Below are 16,968 nucleotides of genomic sequence, written 5' to 3'. Positions count from 1 at the left end.
GATTAAATGATGCTTGTCAGGAAACGGGAAATGGGGTCATATTCTGGACTCCCACCTCATGATGAGAATCTGGTGTCAGGCAATGTTATCTCTGTATTGATCTGTTGCCTTTCTCTCGGTAAGGCTTGTAACCTTCTCCCAGGCTCTTGTCAGGGTTTACATAAAGTTTTGTGCTGGTCAGCTGTGACTTTTGACCGTCAAGTGTCCGCTCCTCTCTCTTGTCATAACACCGCCTCAGTTTTTCTTGGGGAAATGACATTATTCCCCCTCTTGATCTATGTCGCTTGGGTTGGACTATGACCCACATCTAAGCCATTCAGCATATAAGAGCCCATTGGCCACAGTGACTGGCTCAAGAATGGGCACATGAGGACTTCGCTGGCGGCCCAGTGGTTGGGACTCCATGCTTCCACTGCAGGGGGCGTGGGTTCGATCCCTCCCGGTTGAGGAACTAAGATCCCACATGCTGAGTGACGCAAGCAAAAAAAAAAAAAAAAGGAATGGGCACGTGACTCAGTGTGGACCAATGAGAATCAGGTCTAGGACTCTAGTTGGAACTGCTGGAAAAGTCCTCTGGGCCAAGCACTCTGAGGAGGGGACCTGGAACTGCCCATGCTCCGTCGCGGAGAGAGCCCACCTGGGAGTGAGGCCAACAGAGGAGGGCAGAGCCGAGAGACAAAGAGCCAGAGATGTTCCTGATGATGTAATCTGAGCTTCAGGATCCAACTATGTTCTGTCAGACCTGCTGACTCTCAAGGTGGAAGAGTCTCACTTTAGTACTAGAGAGTCTTCAACACACACTCAGCTCCTTTTTTAACCAAGGGACCAGGTCCTAGGCTCAGAACAACATATCTAGCTAGGATTGAATGACACTGGTTTGGTTTTCTTTATTGTATTTATTTTTATGATTACTTAAGACAAATGATACTGGTTTCCCATTTACAGTAATTATACCATATTTACTTTTTAAAATTTATTTACTTATTTTTTATGAAGTATAGTTGATTTACAATGTTGTGTTAGTTTCAGGTGTACAGCAAAGTGATTCAGTTATACATACATATGTACCTATTTTTTTCAGATTCTTTTCCCTTCTAGGTTGTTACAAAATATTGAGTAGAGTGCCCTGTGCTATACAGTAAGTCCTTGTTGGTTATCTTTTTTATAAACAGTAGTGTGTATCATATTTACTTTTTTAAAAATAAATTCATTTATTTATTTTTGACTGCGTTGGGTCTTTATTGCTGTGTGCGGGCTTTCTCTAGTTGCGGCGAGCGGGGGCTACTCCTTGCTGCGGTGCACAGGATTCTCATTGCAGTGGCTTCTCTTTTTTGCAGAGCACAGGCTCTAGGCACACGGGCTTCAGTAGTTGCAGCATGTGGGCTCAGTAGTTGTGGCTCGCAGGCTCTAGAGCCCAGGCCCAGTAGTTGTGGGACACAGGCTTAGCCGCTCCGCGGCACGTGGGATCTTCCAGGGCCAGGGATCGGTCCCATGTCCCCTGCATTGGCAGGCGGATTTTTAACCACTGCGCCACCAGGGAAGTCCCATATTTACTTTTAAAATAGATATTTTTAAGTAAATAGAATGAATCTATTTTTTAAAACATGCACTAATAATAATACAGGTGGTATATAGGTATGGAAAAATTGTGAGGATGATACCAGAATGACTAAAATTTGGGAGACTCTGTTTTGATCAAACCATCTCTAAACTGACCTCGAATATTAACCTGTCCCCACCTGCCTTCTCCCCTCCCTCATGCGTTACCTCCTTGACTTCTCAGGACAGACTCTCAGGGGCAGGGGGACACTCACAGGTTCTTGAAGGCGTCTTCACGCAGGTCGCGGGGAAGCCTCTCCGTGATATCCGGCTGGAGAAAGTGGCCTGCGGAGCCCCTTAGCACCCTGCCCAGGATCTCCACACACTCCAGGGGGTTCAGCACCTGGAAACACCTCTCCAGTGTGATGAGAAACAGGCTGCGGTTCACGCCCGGGCTCTGCAAGGCTTGTTTCCGAATCTCTCCCAAGTCAACAGTGATGTCATCCAGCTCCTACAGGAATGACAGAAGTTAGGCTTGTCTTGAGAGCTGCCTCTTGATTTGGAAACACTGGGAGAGACCACACTTAGCAGCAGTGGTGAAATTCAGGACCACTATTAAACACCATGCTGCTGTGTCAACCCTTCTAGACCTTTCCATCACCTAAAGAACAAAGCCAAGGCCTTCACCTGCTTCACCCACACTAGGCACTTTGTCATTCTCCAGATACACCACAACTGTCACACCTCAGGCCCTTGCTCTAGCTGGCATCCCCTCTCCACCTCCTTCTCCCAGAGAAATCCAACTGATCCTTTAAGGCCAAGCTCAGTTGTCATTTCATTGGTGAAGTCTTCTCTGATGTCCTACTTAAGTCAAATCAAATCTCCGTCCACTCTGGGCTCCCAACAGCATCTTGAACCAAACTCCATGATGCATTAGAGATGCTTATGGGCCTATCTTTCCTCCAAGCCAGTGGATCTCAATCTTGGCTGCACATCAGAATCACTAGGGAGGTGATCCCCAGAACCACTATATAGAGTCTGGTTTAACTGGTCTCTGGTGGAGCCCTGGCATCTGATTCCAGTGTGTAGCTGAGGTTGAGCCAGGAAAGTGCTGGGGCCCAAGCCACGTGCCTAGCGGGATGCCTGGTACCTAGAGGACATTGAGAAATAGCCTGTTAGAATGAATGAATGAATGAATGAATGAATCTTTTGAACCACACACCCCAGCAATGCTGACAGGGTGTAGGTACAATCAGACTGGACACGACTCTGTCCTTCACCCAATACACCCTCCAAAAATAACAACCACAATTTCCTGAGTATGGACTACAGTCCAGGCACTGTGTCAAGCACGGAGCAAGCAAGATTCACCTCCTGTAATTCTCACAACAGTCCTATAGGTTAAGCCTCATAGGTCTGCGGGTCAGACATTCCTAGGTTCAAATGCCAGGGCCTCCACTTACATGTGTGTGTCCTTGAGCAAATCAGTTATCTTTTTTAAGTCTCAGTTTCTTCCTCTTGAATGAAGATAAAATCAGTGCCTACCTCCTAGATTTGTATAAGAATTGAAGGAGATAATGAATGGAGTGCCCGGTACCTAGTGAACACTCAGCAAACATTACATGCTATAATTAACTCAATATTACAGGTGACGAGAACAAAAGAGAGACTAGTTAACCAGGCCAAACCTGCACGAAGCTGGGATCTGTAACAAGTGTACTGAGTCCAAGCCCACACCTCTCACCACACCCATGTGTTTCCGAACTTCCGTCATTCCTGGCTGGGGCCAAACAGTGCAGCGGCTAAGAGTGTAACTTAGGGGTTATTGGGCAGGGGTCTGCGGATAGTATTAGGGCATCTGTGAACACTGTGGGGAGGGGGGGAACTGCATCCCCCTTTTCACTGCCATGGAATTGGTCCCTGGCATCTCCTTCAGGGATGAATGTATGCAGCAAGCTAGCAAGGTGGCAGGAGAACCTTTGATGTGTCATCACTAGAAATCACAAACACTTTCCTAACTCACTACCGTTGTTGCAAATGTCTTGAAATCTCGCTTACACTCAACACTTCCTCAAAATTACAGAAGCTGTTAGACCCGCCACGAAATCTTGTTATTGGATGTGTTAAAGAAGAACATAAATTACTGTACCCTTAACTTTGTCTTTTGTATTTTGATAAATGTATTTCAATAGAATCGGCTTCCTTTGTCATCCACGGTATTTCAGTTTATACATTTTAACACATTATTCTGCGATGGAGCCCACGGGCTTCACCAGATGCCAGAGGGCTCACAGCTAGAGTCAGGAGCCCAGGTTCCCACCTCAGATTTGCCACTTTCAAGCTGTGTAACCCGAGGTTACTTACTCAACCTCTCCAAGCCTGTTTCCTCATCTGAATATTGAAATGGTAAGAGTCTATTTATCCTAATTTCAGGAGGTCCTGGAGACAATTCAATAGGTCCAGATTTGTTAAACCCTTAGAACGGTGTTGGCAAATATGGCCCACAGGTCCCCACTGCCTGTTTTTGCAAATAAAGTTTAATTGGAACACATCCACACCATGCATTGACCTGCCATCTACGGCTGCTTTGATGCTACAACAGCAGAGTTGAGTAGTTGTGACAGAGATTGTATGGCCTGCAAAGCCTAAAATATTTACTCTCCGGCCCTTTACAGAAACAGCTTGCTGATCATTCCCTCAGAATAATACCCGACACACAGTAAACATTGATCAGTATCATTTTCAAAGACCACCATCCTCATTTTTGCCATACCTTTGCATTGCCTTTACTATTATTTAGTTCATATTTTTACTTTAAACTGACTCTTTTTAAAACTTAAATTCATTTCAAAAGGAAACATTACATCTCCACCAAACTCACAGTTTTGATGTGCATTTTAATAACAGACATTAAAATAAGTTTATGATTATTAAAATGTTTAAATGGTTCAATTCCCTTTGCAAAACACTGCTCCACACTCAACTGTCTCTGAAAAAAAAAAAACACCTCTACACCTCACCTTTCTGATTCCAAGGGTTCTCTGGCTCTCAGAGGCCTTTTCTTTGCTCTTACATTACCAACCTCATTTTGTGGAAATTTTCTGTTCCTGTTTTTTGTCTCCCTGGACCATAAGCTCCTTGAGGGCAGAGACAGTCTTTCATCTCTGAATCCAGTGTCCCCTGGTGCACAGTAGTCATTCATGGATGTTTATGAAGCCAAACTACTGGGACGCTTCAGTACCCCTCATTTCTTAGTACTCATAAGAATATGACTGGGCTTCCCTGGTGGTGGCGCAGTGGTTGAGAGTCCGCCTGCCGATGCAGGGGACGCGGGTTCGTGCCCCGGTCCGGGAAGATCCCATGTGCCGCGGAGCGGCTGGGCCCGTGAGCCATGGCCGCTGAGCCTGCGCGTCCGGAGCCTGTGCTCCGCAACGGGAGAGGCCAAGACAGTGAGAGGCCCGCGTACCGCAAAAAAAAAAAAAAAAAATAGAAAGAAAGAAAGAATATGACTCATAAGGCTCTTCATTTGAACTCTGGAGAAAGTAAGAGAGGAAACCTAGGTCCCAGGGAGTTTGCAGAAGGAGAAGGAGGGAGGAAGAGATAAAGAAGGGCCCAGGCCTGAGTGAGGCTCAATTCCGTTCAACTCGACAAACACCAACTCGCCCTGGACTCCCTCTGCTCCCAGGATGCCAAGAGAGCCTCACCAAGCGGTCCTTCTTGTCTTCGAAGAGACATTTCATGGCAGTGCGGAATTGCTGAGCATCAGTTCCCCTCAGGTCCTCCAGCAGTTTCCAGGGCTGGTACAAACATTGTTCCAGGTGGTTTTCCATAGCTGCCTGGATATGGAACATTAGGAGAGTCAGTGAGGACAGGACAGGAGCACAGGGTCAGCACCACAGCCAGCAGCCCAGCCCAGCCACCTAATTCCCTGCAGCGACCGCAAGCTGGCAGCCTGCTCACGTTTTGGTTGAGTTGGCTCCAAAATTTTTTATGAGCTGCTAACATTTAAAATTCATGGAATTCCTCACGAAAATCCAAATTTCCAACTTCTCTTGGAGACCGCAAAGATGTGGCAACGCTGGGCATACATCCCCTTCTGTGTAATATAATCAACAGGCAGAGAGACAGCTGCTCACTGTAATTACTCTTCCTGCTCACCACCCTCGAGGTAGCTGATTTCCCCATGGCCTGCCTGGTCCCTGCAGGTGATTGAGGCTTCAAGTCCAGGGCAGCTGGCCTCTACCCGGAAAGTTTACTACTTCCAGATGGGCACTGCTCAAACCCTCTCCCATGCTCCAAGCCCACAGCACAGGAGCAAAATTCAGGCAGCATGAACTCCCCATGGCACCCCCCTCCAGGGTGAGGAACAGAGGCCAGCAGCCTCTCCTGAAAGAGATTTCCTCTGCTATCTGGGGAATTCGTTTCTAAATCTTCCTTAAATAGAGGTGCTCTAGAAAGGCAGCATAGTGTGACATCATGGACAAAAGGTGAGCTCTAGCACCAGATAACCTGTGTGCAAATCCCCACCTTTTGCCACTTACTAGTCGTTTGGCCTCGGGCAAGTTCCTTAACTAGGATTGTTAGATAAAATATAAGATGCCCAGTTAAATTTGACTTGCAGATAAACAAATACTCTTTTAGCATAAGTATATCCCTAATATTGCATGGGACATACTTACACTAAAAATTGTATTCGTTGATCATCTACAAGTCAAGTTTAACTGGGAAACCTGTATTTTTATTTGATAAATGGGCAACAGTATCTCTGGGTCTCAGTTTTCTCAGCTGAAAGGTAGGGACAATAGTCAAACTTACTATGTAAGTAAGAATTAATCCTAGGTCATGAGGAGTAAATGATTATGTAAAGTGTTCTCAATAAGTGCCAGCCATTATTCTCTGCCCTGAATGAGTTGAATAATTGTTTACTCAGTGTCTCTCCCATTAGAATCAAAGGCCCACGTGGGTAGTAATGTGACTGACTGCCTGTTCTCCTGAGTCTCCAGTGTCTAGAGCTGCGCCTGGCAGAGAATAGAGGCTGGATAAGTAGACAGTAAATGAATAAATGAATATACAAATGGGAAGAGAGGTAGTATAGCTCCTAATCAGGTTAAAATATACACATTTTATGAGAAACCCTACTGCTAGAGAGAAAGGAGCAGGCATCACTTCTCTTTAGATTGCATAGATGAACAGGGCGAAGAAAGCAGATGTCATGAGGCCACCAGCCACCTCCACCTAGTGGGTGTCCTGGTAAATGGATAACAACCAGGCTTCTGAGTGTCATTCTCACATGAATGTTGGTTGACAATTTCATCTTCACTATAAGGTAAGTAAAAACCGAAACAACAAAGATGTATGTCAGAACTTCATTCATCAATGACATGACTTCTTTGCTGAATCAAATAATAGTCTTTGAAATCTGAAAGAATTTTGTGTCAATTTTCTGTGCTATTCACAGTGCATTGGTAAAAGCAAAACAAAACGCCCTGGGCTACTGATTATGCTAATGAGGCACATGCTGGCCAATTCACCGCAGTCCCCACCATGCCCTATTGTTCCCCAAGGCAAATATCCACTGCCATCCATTTACATGTTTGTGCTACTGTTTTTCTTCTAGTAGAGTTAAAAGGGAAGAAAAATATTTCTTGGACCCATAATTGAGAGACTGATAATTATACCCAAAGGTCCACTCTCTTGTAATTATTTTAGGAACAGAATCTCGTAAGTTTTAGCTGGGTACATGGTCTCTCATCTTGCTCCTCTGCAGTAAGATGTGACTTTGGACGGTGAGCCAATGAAACGTGAGCAGGAAGAAGTGTGCAACTTGCAGGTCACATCCTGAAGGATGTGCAAAAACAGGCAGTGGGTCAGATTTGACCTGTGGGCCATATTCTCCTTAAAGAGAAGCTGTTCAGCCTTCACTTCCTCTTTCCCACCACACCCTCTCTGGGTTGGAGAACAGACGTGCTGTTTCAATCATGTGGGCAACCACTCCCTAGATGATGACAAAGCAACAAGACAGAAGGAACCCAGGCCCCTCGATGGCCTTTTGAAGTAGAGCTGTCTCTCCTCTCTGGACCTCCCACCTAGCCCTGGACTATTATATGAGATAGAAATAAACGAAATTGTTTGAGCTGCTGTAATCTATGGTCTCTTTGTTAGAGTAGCTCAGCCTATACTCTAATACCAGTCCGTGACCCTGGACAGCTACCGATCTGTGGCCTGACAGGAACCAAGCCGCGCAGCAGGAGGGGAGCAGCGGGCAAGCACGCAAAGCTTCACCTGTATTTACAGCCGCTCCCCATCACTTGCATTACCACCTGAGCTCCGCCTCCTGTCAGCATTATGGTGAGTTCTACACTTATTTCATTATATATTACAATGTACTAATAACAGAAATAAAGTGCACGATAAATGTCTTGCACTTGAATCATCCCAAAACCATCCCCCCGATCCCAGTCCATGGAAAAACTGTCTTCCATGAAACCGGTCCCTGGTGCCGAAACACTTGGGGACCACTGCTCCAATACACCATGTCTCCATCAGAAGTGGAAAAATGAAAGAGAGACAAAGGAGCTTATATCATGTTTCAAAAAACACTGGACAGAACACGTTTCTTTGTGGAAGTGAAGACTAGTTCTCCACCTAGCCCACTTCTCTGACTTCCCTGGCCCCTGAGTTTGCAACCCCTGAGCACTGAGAGGGGAACATAGGGACGGGTCTCAGATACACACCTGCAGGCTGGGGATGGTGAAGGGAACGTTCCGTGAATTCAGATAGGCCAGGACTCTGTGGGACAGGTCTGCAGTCCACACATGGGAGCTTCAGTTGAAGACAGACAGGAGAAGGTCATGGTGACAGGCTCGCCTAGGATGAGCAGTTCCCCTACTAGCTGAGCGCTCAGGGGACCGAGGTTCAGAAAGGACAATGAAGATGGGCCGGGATGCTAGGAACTCTGTGCTTAGAGGTAGGAGATGTGTTTCCTTGGCACAGTGAGGGGGAGTTTCCAGTTCTAGGAAATCAGCCTGCATATGCCAGTCTCTCAGAGACAATGACCAATTTGGAGCTGTGTGCTGTATTCTAAATCCCATAACAATCCACTCAGATGAATAATCCAAACCGCTTGACTTGGAATGGTGTCCTGACTATATTAAGTTTAAAAAACAGATGCTTTGTATACCATGAGAGGCTGGAATAGCATAGTTAGGACTATAGGCTCGAAACCTGGGTTTGAATCCTGGCTCTACCACTGAACTGTATGGCCTTAGGCAGTTCACTGAATTTTCCTGTGCCTCCGTTTCCCTTTCTATGTAATGCAGCTCACAACTGTGAGAATTAAATGTGTCCACACATGTAAAGTGCTTAAAACATTGCCCAACGCGTAGAAAATGCACAACTTCATTCATAACAGCCCAAAATTGGAAACAACTCAAATATCCAACAACAGGTGAAATGTTAAACACATGGTATACCCATTCAGTGGAAAGCCACTCATCCAGACAAAGGGAATGAGTTGGACTTTTGCTTTCAGCTGTGATGGAATAATTGGCGATAGATAAATCTTCCTGCCTTAAACAATTAGAAGGCCTTTTATAATCACATTTTTTTATAGATACATAGATAGATGAATAGACAGATAGGTAGGTAAAAAATTTTAGCCTGAAAGAATATATCCAAAACTATCAACTGGAGTTACCTTAGGGAGAAGACTGTTTACAGGGATCTTTTACTTTAATATAATTGAGTGCTCCTGTCATGGGGCCCCAAGGCTCCCATTTCTCCTTCATAGTACTTGTTATATTGGAATTATCTGTTAATATTTGTCTTTCCACAAGACTATCTAGTGCCCTGCTCCACATCCCTGGTATCTAACACCAGCCTGTACACAGAATATAAAGTGACAGTGAGTCCTGGAGCCAGGCTGCTGGATACACACCCCAGCTCCACCATTTCCCAGCTGTGTGACCTTGAATCACCTCCCTGGGCCTCAATTTCATTATTCTGTCCAATGGGGTAACAATAGGGCCTACTTGGGTGGGAGGAGGGGGAGGCTTGGGACGATTCCATGTGTTTCTATTCATAAGAGCACTTAGAATAGAACCTGCTACATAGTAAGCAGTCAGTAAATGTTAGCTCTTGTGCTAGAGCAGAGGGGGCCAAAATTGTGTCCAACAAATGTATCTATTCTAAAACACTTGTGCATTGGGTGATATTTTTTGTAATGAGTACATTTTACTTTTTATAGTTAAGAGACTTCCATTAAGAATTTTTATTAAAAATCTATTCCACCCCTTCCCCTCCCCTTTAGGATGAGTTACCTTTGAAACTGAATGAGATCCAGAAATGCTACAATGGAAATAAAATGAAAAGACAACTTAAAAAGGAATCATTCCAGAGAGATCATAGGCGCATTCTGTTTGAAATTCTTAGAAGCAACAAGCAGGGACAGCGGGGACATTACCATTCAGGTAGCTTCCATCTATTATTTCTTCCTAAAAGGCAAAGAGATAAGGAGGAGTATAACATCCAAAAGTTGGCAGCTCCAGAACAGAGGATGTTGTTTAAAATAAAATGGATACTCACGGCCATTTTTTGCAACAAAGGAGGCAAATCTGCAACAAAGCCATTGAATGTATAAATAGAATTGAACTGGATGACCCTCAAAAATACAAATATGTATTAAGAAAAGAGCCCCCAAAAAGGTTACTCGTGAAGGAAATTTTTAGTGAATTTTAATTATACTTGTGCGCATACGTGCCAGTGTGAAAAAACCTTGGTTTGAAAAACCTTTTCAGAATGATCCTGAAAATTCTACACTTACGTGGGTACACACACACACACACACACACAGGCACACACACATCCCAAAACACTCTGCAGCATCATGTACCTAAATTGATCTAACCCCACTCCACTCCCTAAGATGTGTGGAAACCATGACAGATGGTTCCGCCCTCAGGACTTACCCTGCCGGGAACCTGGAACTGCATGACTTGCCACTCCATGGCTCAGAAAAAGGAACAGCAAAAGAGAGTATGTCCTAGGTTCCTGAGGCATTCTCCTGTAGTTAATTCAAGCATAGAAAAATTCAGGTTTGATTCAGGTTGTATCTGTAAATATATTTAGGAACATTCAGAAGACAAAAGGGGAAAAAATAGACCCAGAATTCCTTGAGGTGTTTTTAATTTTAAATTCCATCCACTTTGCTCCATCTAAATCCTATGCTAGTAGAAGACACAATCATCTCTCTCCTCAATCTACAATGGCCTGTTTGTATTCTGACATCTACCTCTCCTTCCCCTCGATCAAACAAAGAGCAGCGGTTAAAAGCATGGATTCTGTTATATCTGACAAAGGACTTATAGCTAGAATATGAAAAGAACTCTAAAAAGTCAGTAAGTAGAAGATAAACAAGCCAATAGGGAAAACGTATAAACTTAAACTTCATTTAAAAAAAATACATTTATGGCCAATAAGCACATAAAGGCTTATCAACATCATTAGTTACCAGGAACATGCAAACTGAACACTTCCTTATGAGGTACTGTAACTGAGCTGGACTGTATGGAGCCTTCCCAGGACAGACCCACACTCCCCTCCGCCTGCCTCTTGTCTATACAAAGACTTTAGCCTCCTAGGCCTTCCCCAAGTTCCAAAGAACAAATTTAACCAGAGAAGTGAGAAAACGCACAAAAAGAAAAACAGTCAGGCAAGACAAAATAATAGTTCTTTAGCAATTAAAGTCAAGGACCTTTAGCTCCTCCTCCAGGACTGTGGATAATATGCTGAGCCACGCCCTTTGAGCTGTTTTGCAGATACTGAAACCCCCACCAGGTGGAAGAAGTAAACTTACACTGTCCACAAGCACATACGCCACAGACCTGTTATAACCAGAAGGTTAATGATGTCGACTCCCAATTACCACCAACCAATCAGAAGAACGTCCATGAGCTGATCACACACCCCAAACCCACCTCCTTCACACTGTCTTGAAAAAACTTTCCCTGAAAGACTTTGGGGATTGGGGGGCCTTTTGAGCACCAGCTCCCTGGACTCCTTGCTTGGTGCCCTGCAATAAATGCTGCGCTTTCCTTCACCAAAACCCAGGGTCAGTAGATTGGCTTTACTGTGTGCGGGCAAGCGGACCCCAGTTTGATGTGGTAACAGATTCACTACATACACACTAGAATGGCTACAAGTTAAAAAGACTAACAACACCAAGTGTTGACGATGATGCGGAGCAGCAGGAACTCTTATACACACTGCTGATAAAGCCACTCTGGAAAACTGTTCGCCGTGTCTTATAAAGTTAAGTCTACAGGGCTTCCCTGGTGGCGCAGTGGTTGAGAGTCCGCCTGCCGATGCGGGGGACATGGGTTCTTGCCCCGGTCCGGGAAGATCCCACATGCCGCGGAGCAACTAAGCCCGTGAGCCACAACTACTGAGCCTGCCCTCTAGAGCCCATGAGCCACAACTACTGAGCCCACGTGCCACAACTACTGAAGCCTGCGTGCCTAGAGCCCGTGCTCCACAGCAAGAGAAGCCACCGCAATGAGAAGCCCGCGCACCGCAAGGAAGAGTAGCCCCCGCTCGGCGCAACTAGAGAAAGCCCACGTGCAGCAACGAAGACCCAACACAGCCAAAAATAAATAAAATAAACAAATTTTTTTAAAAAAAACAGAAATAGAGTTACAGATGTAGAACATAAACTTATGGTTACCAGGGGATAAGGTGAGGGAGGGATAAATTGGAAGACTGGGACTGACAGGTACACACTACTACACATAAAATAGATAACTAATAAGGACCTACTATATAGCACAGGGAATTCTACTCAATACTCTGTAATGGCCTACATGGGAAAAGAATCTAAAAAAGAGTGGATATATGCATATGTATAACTGATTCACTTTGCTGTACACCTGGAACTAAGACAACATTATAAATTAACTATACCCCAATAAAAAATTTTTTTAAAGAGAGTACTAGGAGTATCTCTTGTTCTAATGAGGCAACTCTGGGTGGGCTCTTGGATGGAGACTGGTCACCAGAGAGACCAAGCCATGATTAGAAGCTTGGGATTTTCAGCCCCACCCTCCCATCTTCCAGAGAGGGGAGAGGGCTGAAAATGGAGTTAATATCTAATTATGCCTATGTGAGGAAGCCTCCAATAATAGGGGTTTCAGAGTGCTTACAGGTTGACGAACACATTCACATCAGGGAGGTGATACACCCCAACTCCTTGGGTGATCTGTCCCCAGCTCCTTGGGGACAGATGCTCCTGAGGCCTGAGACCCTCCCAGACCTCATCTTATGTGTCTCCTCATCTGGCTACTCATCTGCATCTTTTATCATATCCTTTAATAAACTGGTAAATGTAAGTAAGTGTTTCCCTGAGTTCTGTGAGCTGCTCTAGCAAATTGAACCTGAGGAGGTGGTCATGGGAACCTCTGATTTGTAGCCAAATCAGACAGAAGTTGTGGGTAACTTGGAGACCTGCTACTTGAGATTGGTGTCTGAAGTGGGATGGGAGAAGTCTTGAGGGACTGAGCCCTTAACCTGTGGGACCTGAGGCTACCTCCAGGTAGACAGTGTCAGAGTTGAGTTGAATTGTAGTACACCCAGCTGGTGTCACAGAATCACCTGGTGTAAAGGAAAATCCTCCACACGTTTGGTGACCAGCAGGGTCAGAAGTGATGTGTTCTGTGTTGAGTGTCTTGAGTGAGTAGTAAAGGAGACACACAGGTAAAAGAGAACAAAGAAGGAGGGGGAGAACTGGGGTTTTCCTTACTTAGGAGGGAAAGCTGAGGTTTTTCTCTAAGTGCCCCTGCTCACTGCCTGGGGTCTCCAGTCCACAGCACCAGAAGGAGAATCCCAACAGAGCTGAGGAGACAGAGTAGGAGTTTGGGGAAATCAAGGCAACTAGAATCCACAGAGAAGACTACTTGACGAGGGAGTTGCACAGAGAGAAAGTTCTAGAGATTTGAACAAGGGTCTCTTGAGTCTCTGGCTGCATATTGGTCTATGCCTGTACAGGTAAGAAACCATCTGAAGCTGAAGAAAGAACCACCAGTAATAAGCAGAGAAATCCCTGGAGTTCACACAGGGTGGAGAATTATTCCCAACTACCGGTGGAAAACCTCCAAATACATGGAGCATTAAGGACAGTTCTCAGTGAAGTATTGCCTCAGTAATAGGCTGAATTAGCCCTAAAGTCTGCCCTGGACCTACCCTAACAAAGCTTAAAAGCAAGCCTTGAAAGAATCAAGTTGATTCTAAATAACTAGACTGCATCCTAGAACAAAACTCAACAATATTTAAAGGAGTGTCACAAAATCCAGAAATGTAAATCCAAAATGTCCAGCATCCAATTAAAAATTGAATATATGGCTGGTCACCATAGAAAAAAACCCAGTCCACAGAAAGAGATCCAGAAATGACACAGAACATCAAATTAGTAGACTGGATGACTATTATAAATATATTCTGTAAGTTCAGGAAGGTGGAGAAAAGTATAAACATGTAAAGGAGAGACATGGAAGATAAAAACAGCTCAGGAAAAGGAATAAACTGATTTATGCAACAACATGAATGAACCTCAAAAACATTATGCCAAACAAAAGAAGCCAATCACAAAAGAGTGTATATTGCATGATTTCGTGTATATGAAACTCCATGATAGGCAAAATAATCTACAGTGACAGAAAACAAATAAGTTGCCTGGGACTCTACTGGGTGCAGCGGGAGGAATTTATTGCAAAAGAACACAAGGGCACTTTGGGGGCGACATTTCTATACCTTGATTTTGGTGGTTGTTACACAGGTACATATGTTTATTGAATCTCATCAAACTCTACACTTTAAATGGATGCATTTTATTGTAATATAAATTATACCTCACAGAAGTTGATTTCAAACGAGAAAAGAAAAGCATGGACTGTGGAGCAGGACTGCCTGGGTTGAATCTCATCTCTGCTACTTAGTAGCTGTGTGATGTTGGACAAGTTACTCAATCTCTCTGTGCTTCCATTTCCTCATCTGTAAGATGCGGTTAATAAATGGTACCTACCTCATAGTGTCATATGAGGATAAAATGAGTTAATGAGGTAAATCATTTAGAACAATGCTTGGCATGAAGAAAGCTCTACATATGGGTTTATTAAATAAACAAATAAGCCAGACTGATGTTTTCAAAATTCAACTCATGGGAAAGTCTGGAGAAAGAATGTTCCATAAAAAGGGAATCAGAAGTGCAAAGGCCTTGACATTAGGAATGCAATTTACATATGCAATAAATCACATGAGGATGAGAGCAGTAGATGAGGTTAGGTCATCATTAGCAACTTGACTTTTACTTGGAGGGAGATGGGAGCCACTGAAGTGATATCAGCACAAGAGTAAGAGCCGTGCTCTGACTTTTAAAAAACTGGCTCCATAACACCAGCTGCTGTGTTGAGAATAACCTGAAGGGGGGCAACAGCTAAAGCAGAGAGAGCAGTAAGAGATGATAATGATGACTTAGTCACTGATGGCAGTGAGGGTGGTGACATGTGGTCGGGGGTATTTTGAAGGTGCAGCCGAGAGACTGAATGTGAGGAATAAAAGAAAGAGAAGTCACAGACACCTCCAAGGATTTGGGCCTGAGCATCTAGAGAGGTGGGAAATGGGAAAAAACCGTAGGAGTTGCAGGTTTGGGGGAGAGGCCCTGGAGCTCAGATGTGGACAAGCTAAGCTTGAGAAGACTATTAATTGTCCGAGTGGAGGAAGTAAGTAGGCAGTTTGGTGTTTGAGCCTGCAGTTAGGGGAGAGCTCCAGACTGGAGCTATCTATGCAGAGCAGTCAGCATATACTTGAACCCAGGACACTGGATGAGATCACCAAGAAAGAGAGCGTAGGGAGACGTGGGTAAGTTTTAAGGACTGAGACCCAAGCATTCCTTTGTTAAAATGTTAGGTAGACCAGGTACAACCAGCAAACTCAAGACTGTAGGAAACTCCCCAGAATAAACAACCTAGTTTCTTCAGCAAATATACTGCAGACACACACACACACACACACACACACACACACACACACACACACACACACGGAGAAAGGAACTACAAACTTAAAAAACATAAGAGATAGAACAATTACTTGTAGCATACAGACTTTAGTTGGATCTTGATTCAAGCAAACCGTAAAAAACAAAGACGTGGGACAACTGGGGAAATTTGCACCTCGACTGGTAATCTGAAGATTTTAAAGAAATACTGTTGATAACAGAAATGTGGTTATATTTTTAAAGGAGTACTTATTTTTTAAAGGAGGGATGTTGGTTCACAAACTGGCCCCCATACAGGGGGTAAGGGGAGACTGAGGCAGATTGGTAGGTGACAGGTGTAATAAGCAAGGAAACCTACTTACAATGCCTGTCTTTTTTGTTGCTGTCGTTACATATTTTAATGAGGGATTTTTTGTTTTGTTTTGTTCATTTAATTTTTATTTTATATTGTAGAGTTGATTTACAATGTTGTGTCAGTTTCAGGTGTACAGCAAAGTGATTCAGTTATACATACACATATATCCACTCTTTTTCAGATTCTTTTCTCAAAAGGTTATTACAGAATACTGAGTAGAGCTCCCTGTGCTATGCAGTGAGCTTGTCTTAAGGGGCCGCAAGATCTCCACCCCCTGCCCCCCAGAATCTAGAAAGTTTATAGAGGCCTTGATGGAGCTCAGTCCTGTATACTGTCCAGACGGTCTCAACAACACACTGCTCTCTCAAGGCTGCATCCTTGAAAATGCTCCCACTGTGGGAACACTGGACAGAATGTATGTTCCAAGGACGGGGGAGGGGTGAGGAGGCTCTGATTCCCAAGTCCAGCTCCAGGGTCAACAGGCGGTCACGTCCTCTCCATGACCTCCTACAAGGGGCTAGCAAACTACAACCCAAGGGCCAAATTCAAAGGCTACCTGGTTTTGTGTGGCTCGTGAGCTAAAAATGGTTTTTACATTTTTAAACCGTTTCGCAAAATCAAAAGAACGGTATTTCTTGACACATGAAAATTTCATGTTTGAAATTTAGACGTTAGTGTCCATAAACACAGTTTTATTGGACTACAGCCATTTCATTCATTTAAGTATCGTCTATGGCTGCACGCACACTACAACGTCAGAGCTGGGAAGTTGCAACAGAGGCTGTGTGGAAGCCGAAAATATTTACTCTCTGTTCCTTTAATGAATAAGTTTGCCAAGCCCACTTTTAGAGCTACACTCTTATATATTTACGGAAGAAATGTGATGTTGGAGATGGCTTCAAAATAATACAGGAGGGAGGAAATAGGGAGGGATGAAACAAGTTGACAACTGAAGCTGAGTGATGGGTACATGAGGCCCATTATATTCTTGTGTGTTTACCTTTGTATGGGTTTGCCACATAAATGATTT

At 44.2% G+C, this 16,968-nt stretch overlaps 1 protein-coding gene across 7 annotated transcripts in view; it reads right to left on the bottom strand.

Moving 5' to 3' along the window:
• Positions 1–16,968, bottom strand: part of OTOA (otoancorin) — a 113,602-nt gene that overhangs the window by 93,100 nt on the left and 3,534 nt on the right. For 6 of the 7 annotated variants that reach the window (XM_067013969.1, XM_067013970.1, XM_067013973.1 and 3 more), the window contains exons 2-8: positions 10,506–10,600; positions 10,123–10,151; positions 10,001–10,031; positions 9,858–9,885; positions 8,274–8,361; positions 5,244–5,375; positions 1,815–2,050 (exon numbers count right to left, since the gene is read on the bottom strand). In XM_067013969.1, the coding sequence (XP_066870070.1) occupies positions 1,815–2,050; positions 5,244–5,375; positions 8,274–8,361; positions 9,858–9,885; positions 10,001–10,031; positions 10,123–10,151; positions 10,506–10,596 (635 nt within the window). In that variant the 5' untranslated portion in view covers positions 10,597–10,600. Of the gene's footprint in view, positions 1–1,814; positions 2,051–5,243; positions 5,376–8,273; positions 8,362–9,857; positions 9,886–10,000; positions 10,032–10,122; positions 10,152–10,505; positions 10,601–16,968 lie in introns of those variants that run through there. The other variant, XM_067013971.1, reaches the window with a different exon arrangement.

Source organism: Kogia breviceps, chromosome 14, assembly GCF_026419965.1.
Source record: "Kogia breviceps isolate mKogBre1 chromosome 14, mKogBre1 haplotype 1, whole genome shotgun sequence".
Lineage (NCBI taxonomy): Eukaryota > Metazoa > Chordata > Mammalia > Artiodactyla > Physeteridae > Kogia > Kogia breviceps.
Note: the sequence above shows the minus strand (reverse complement) of the source record. Positions and strands in the feature narration are given on the sequence as shown.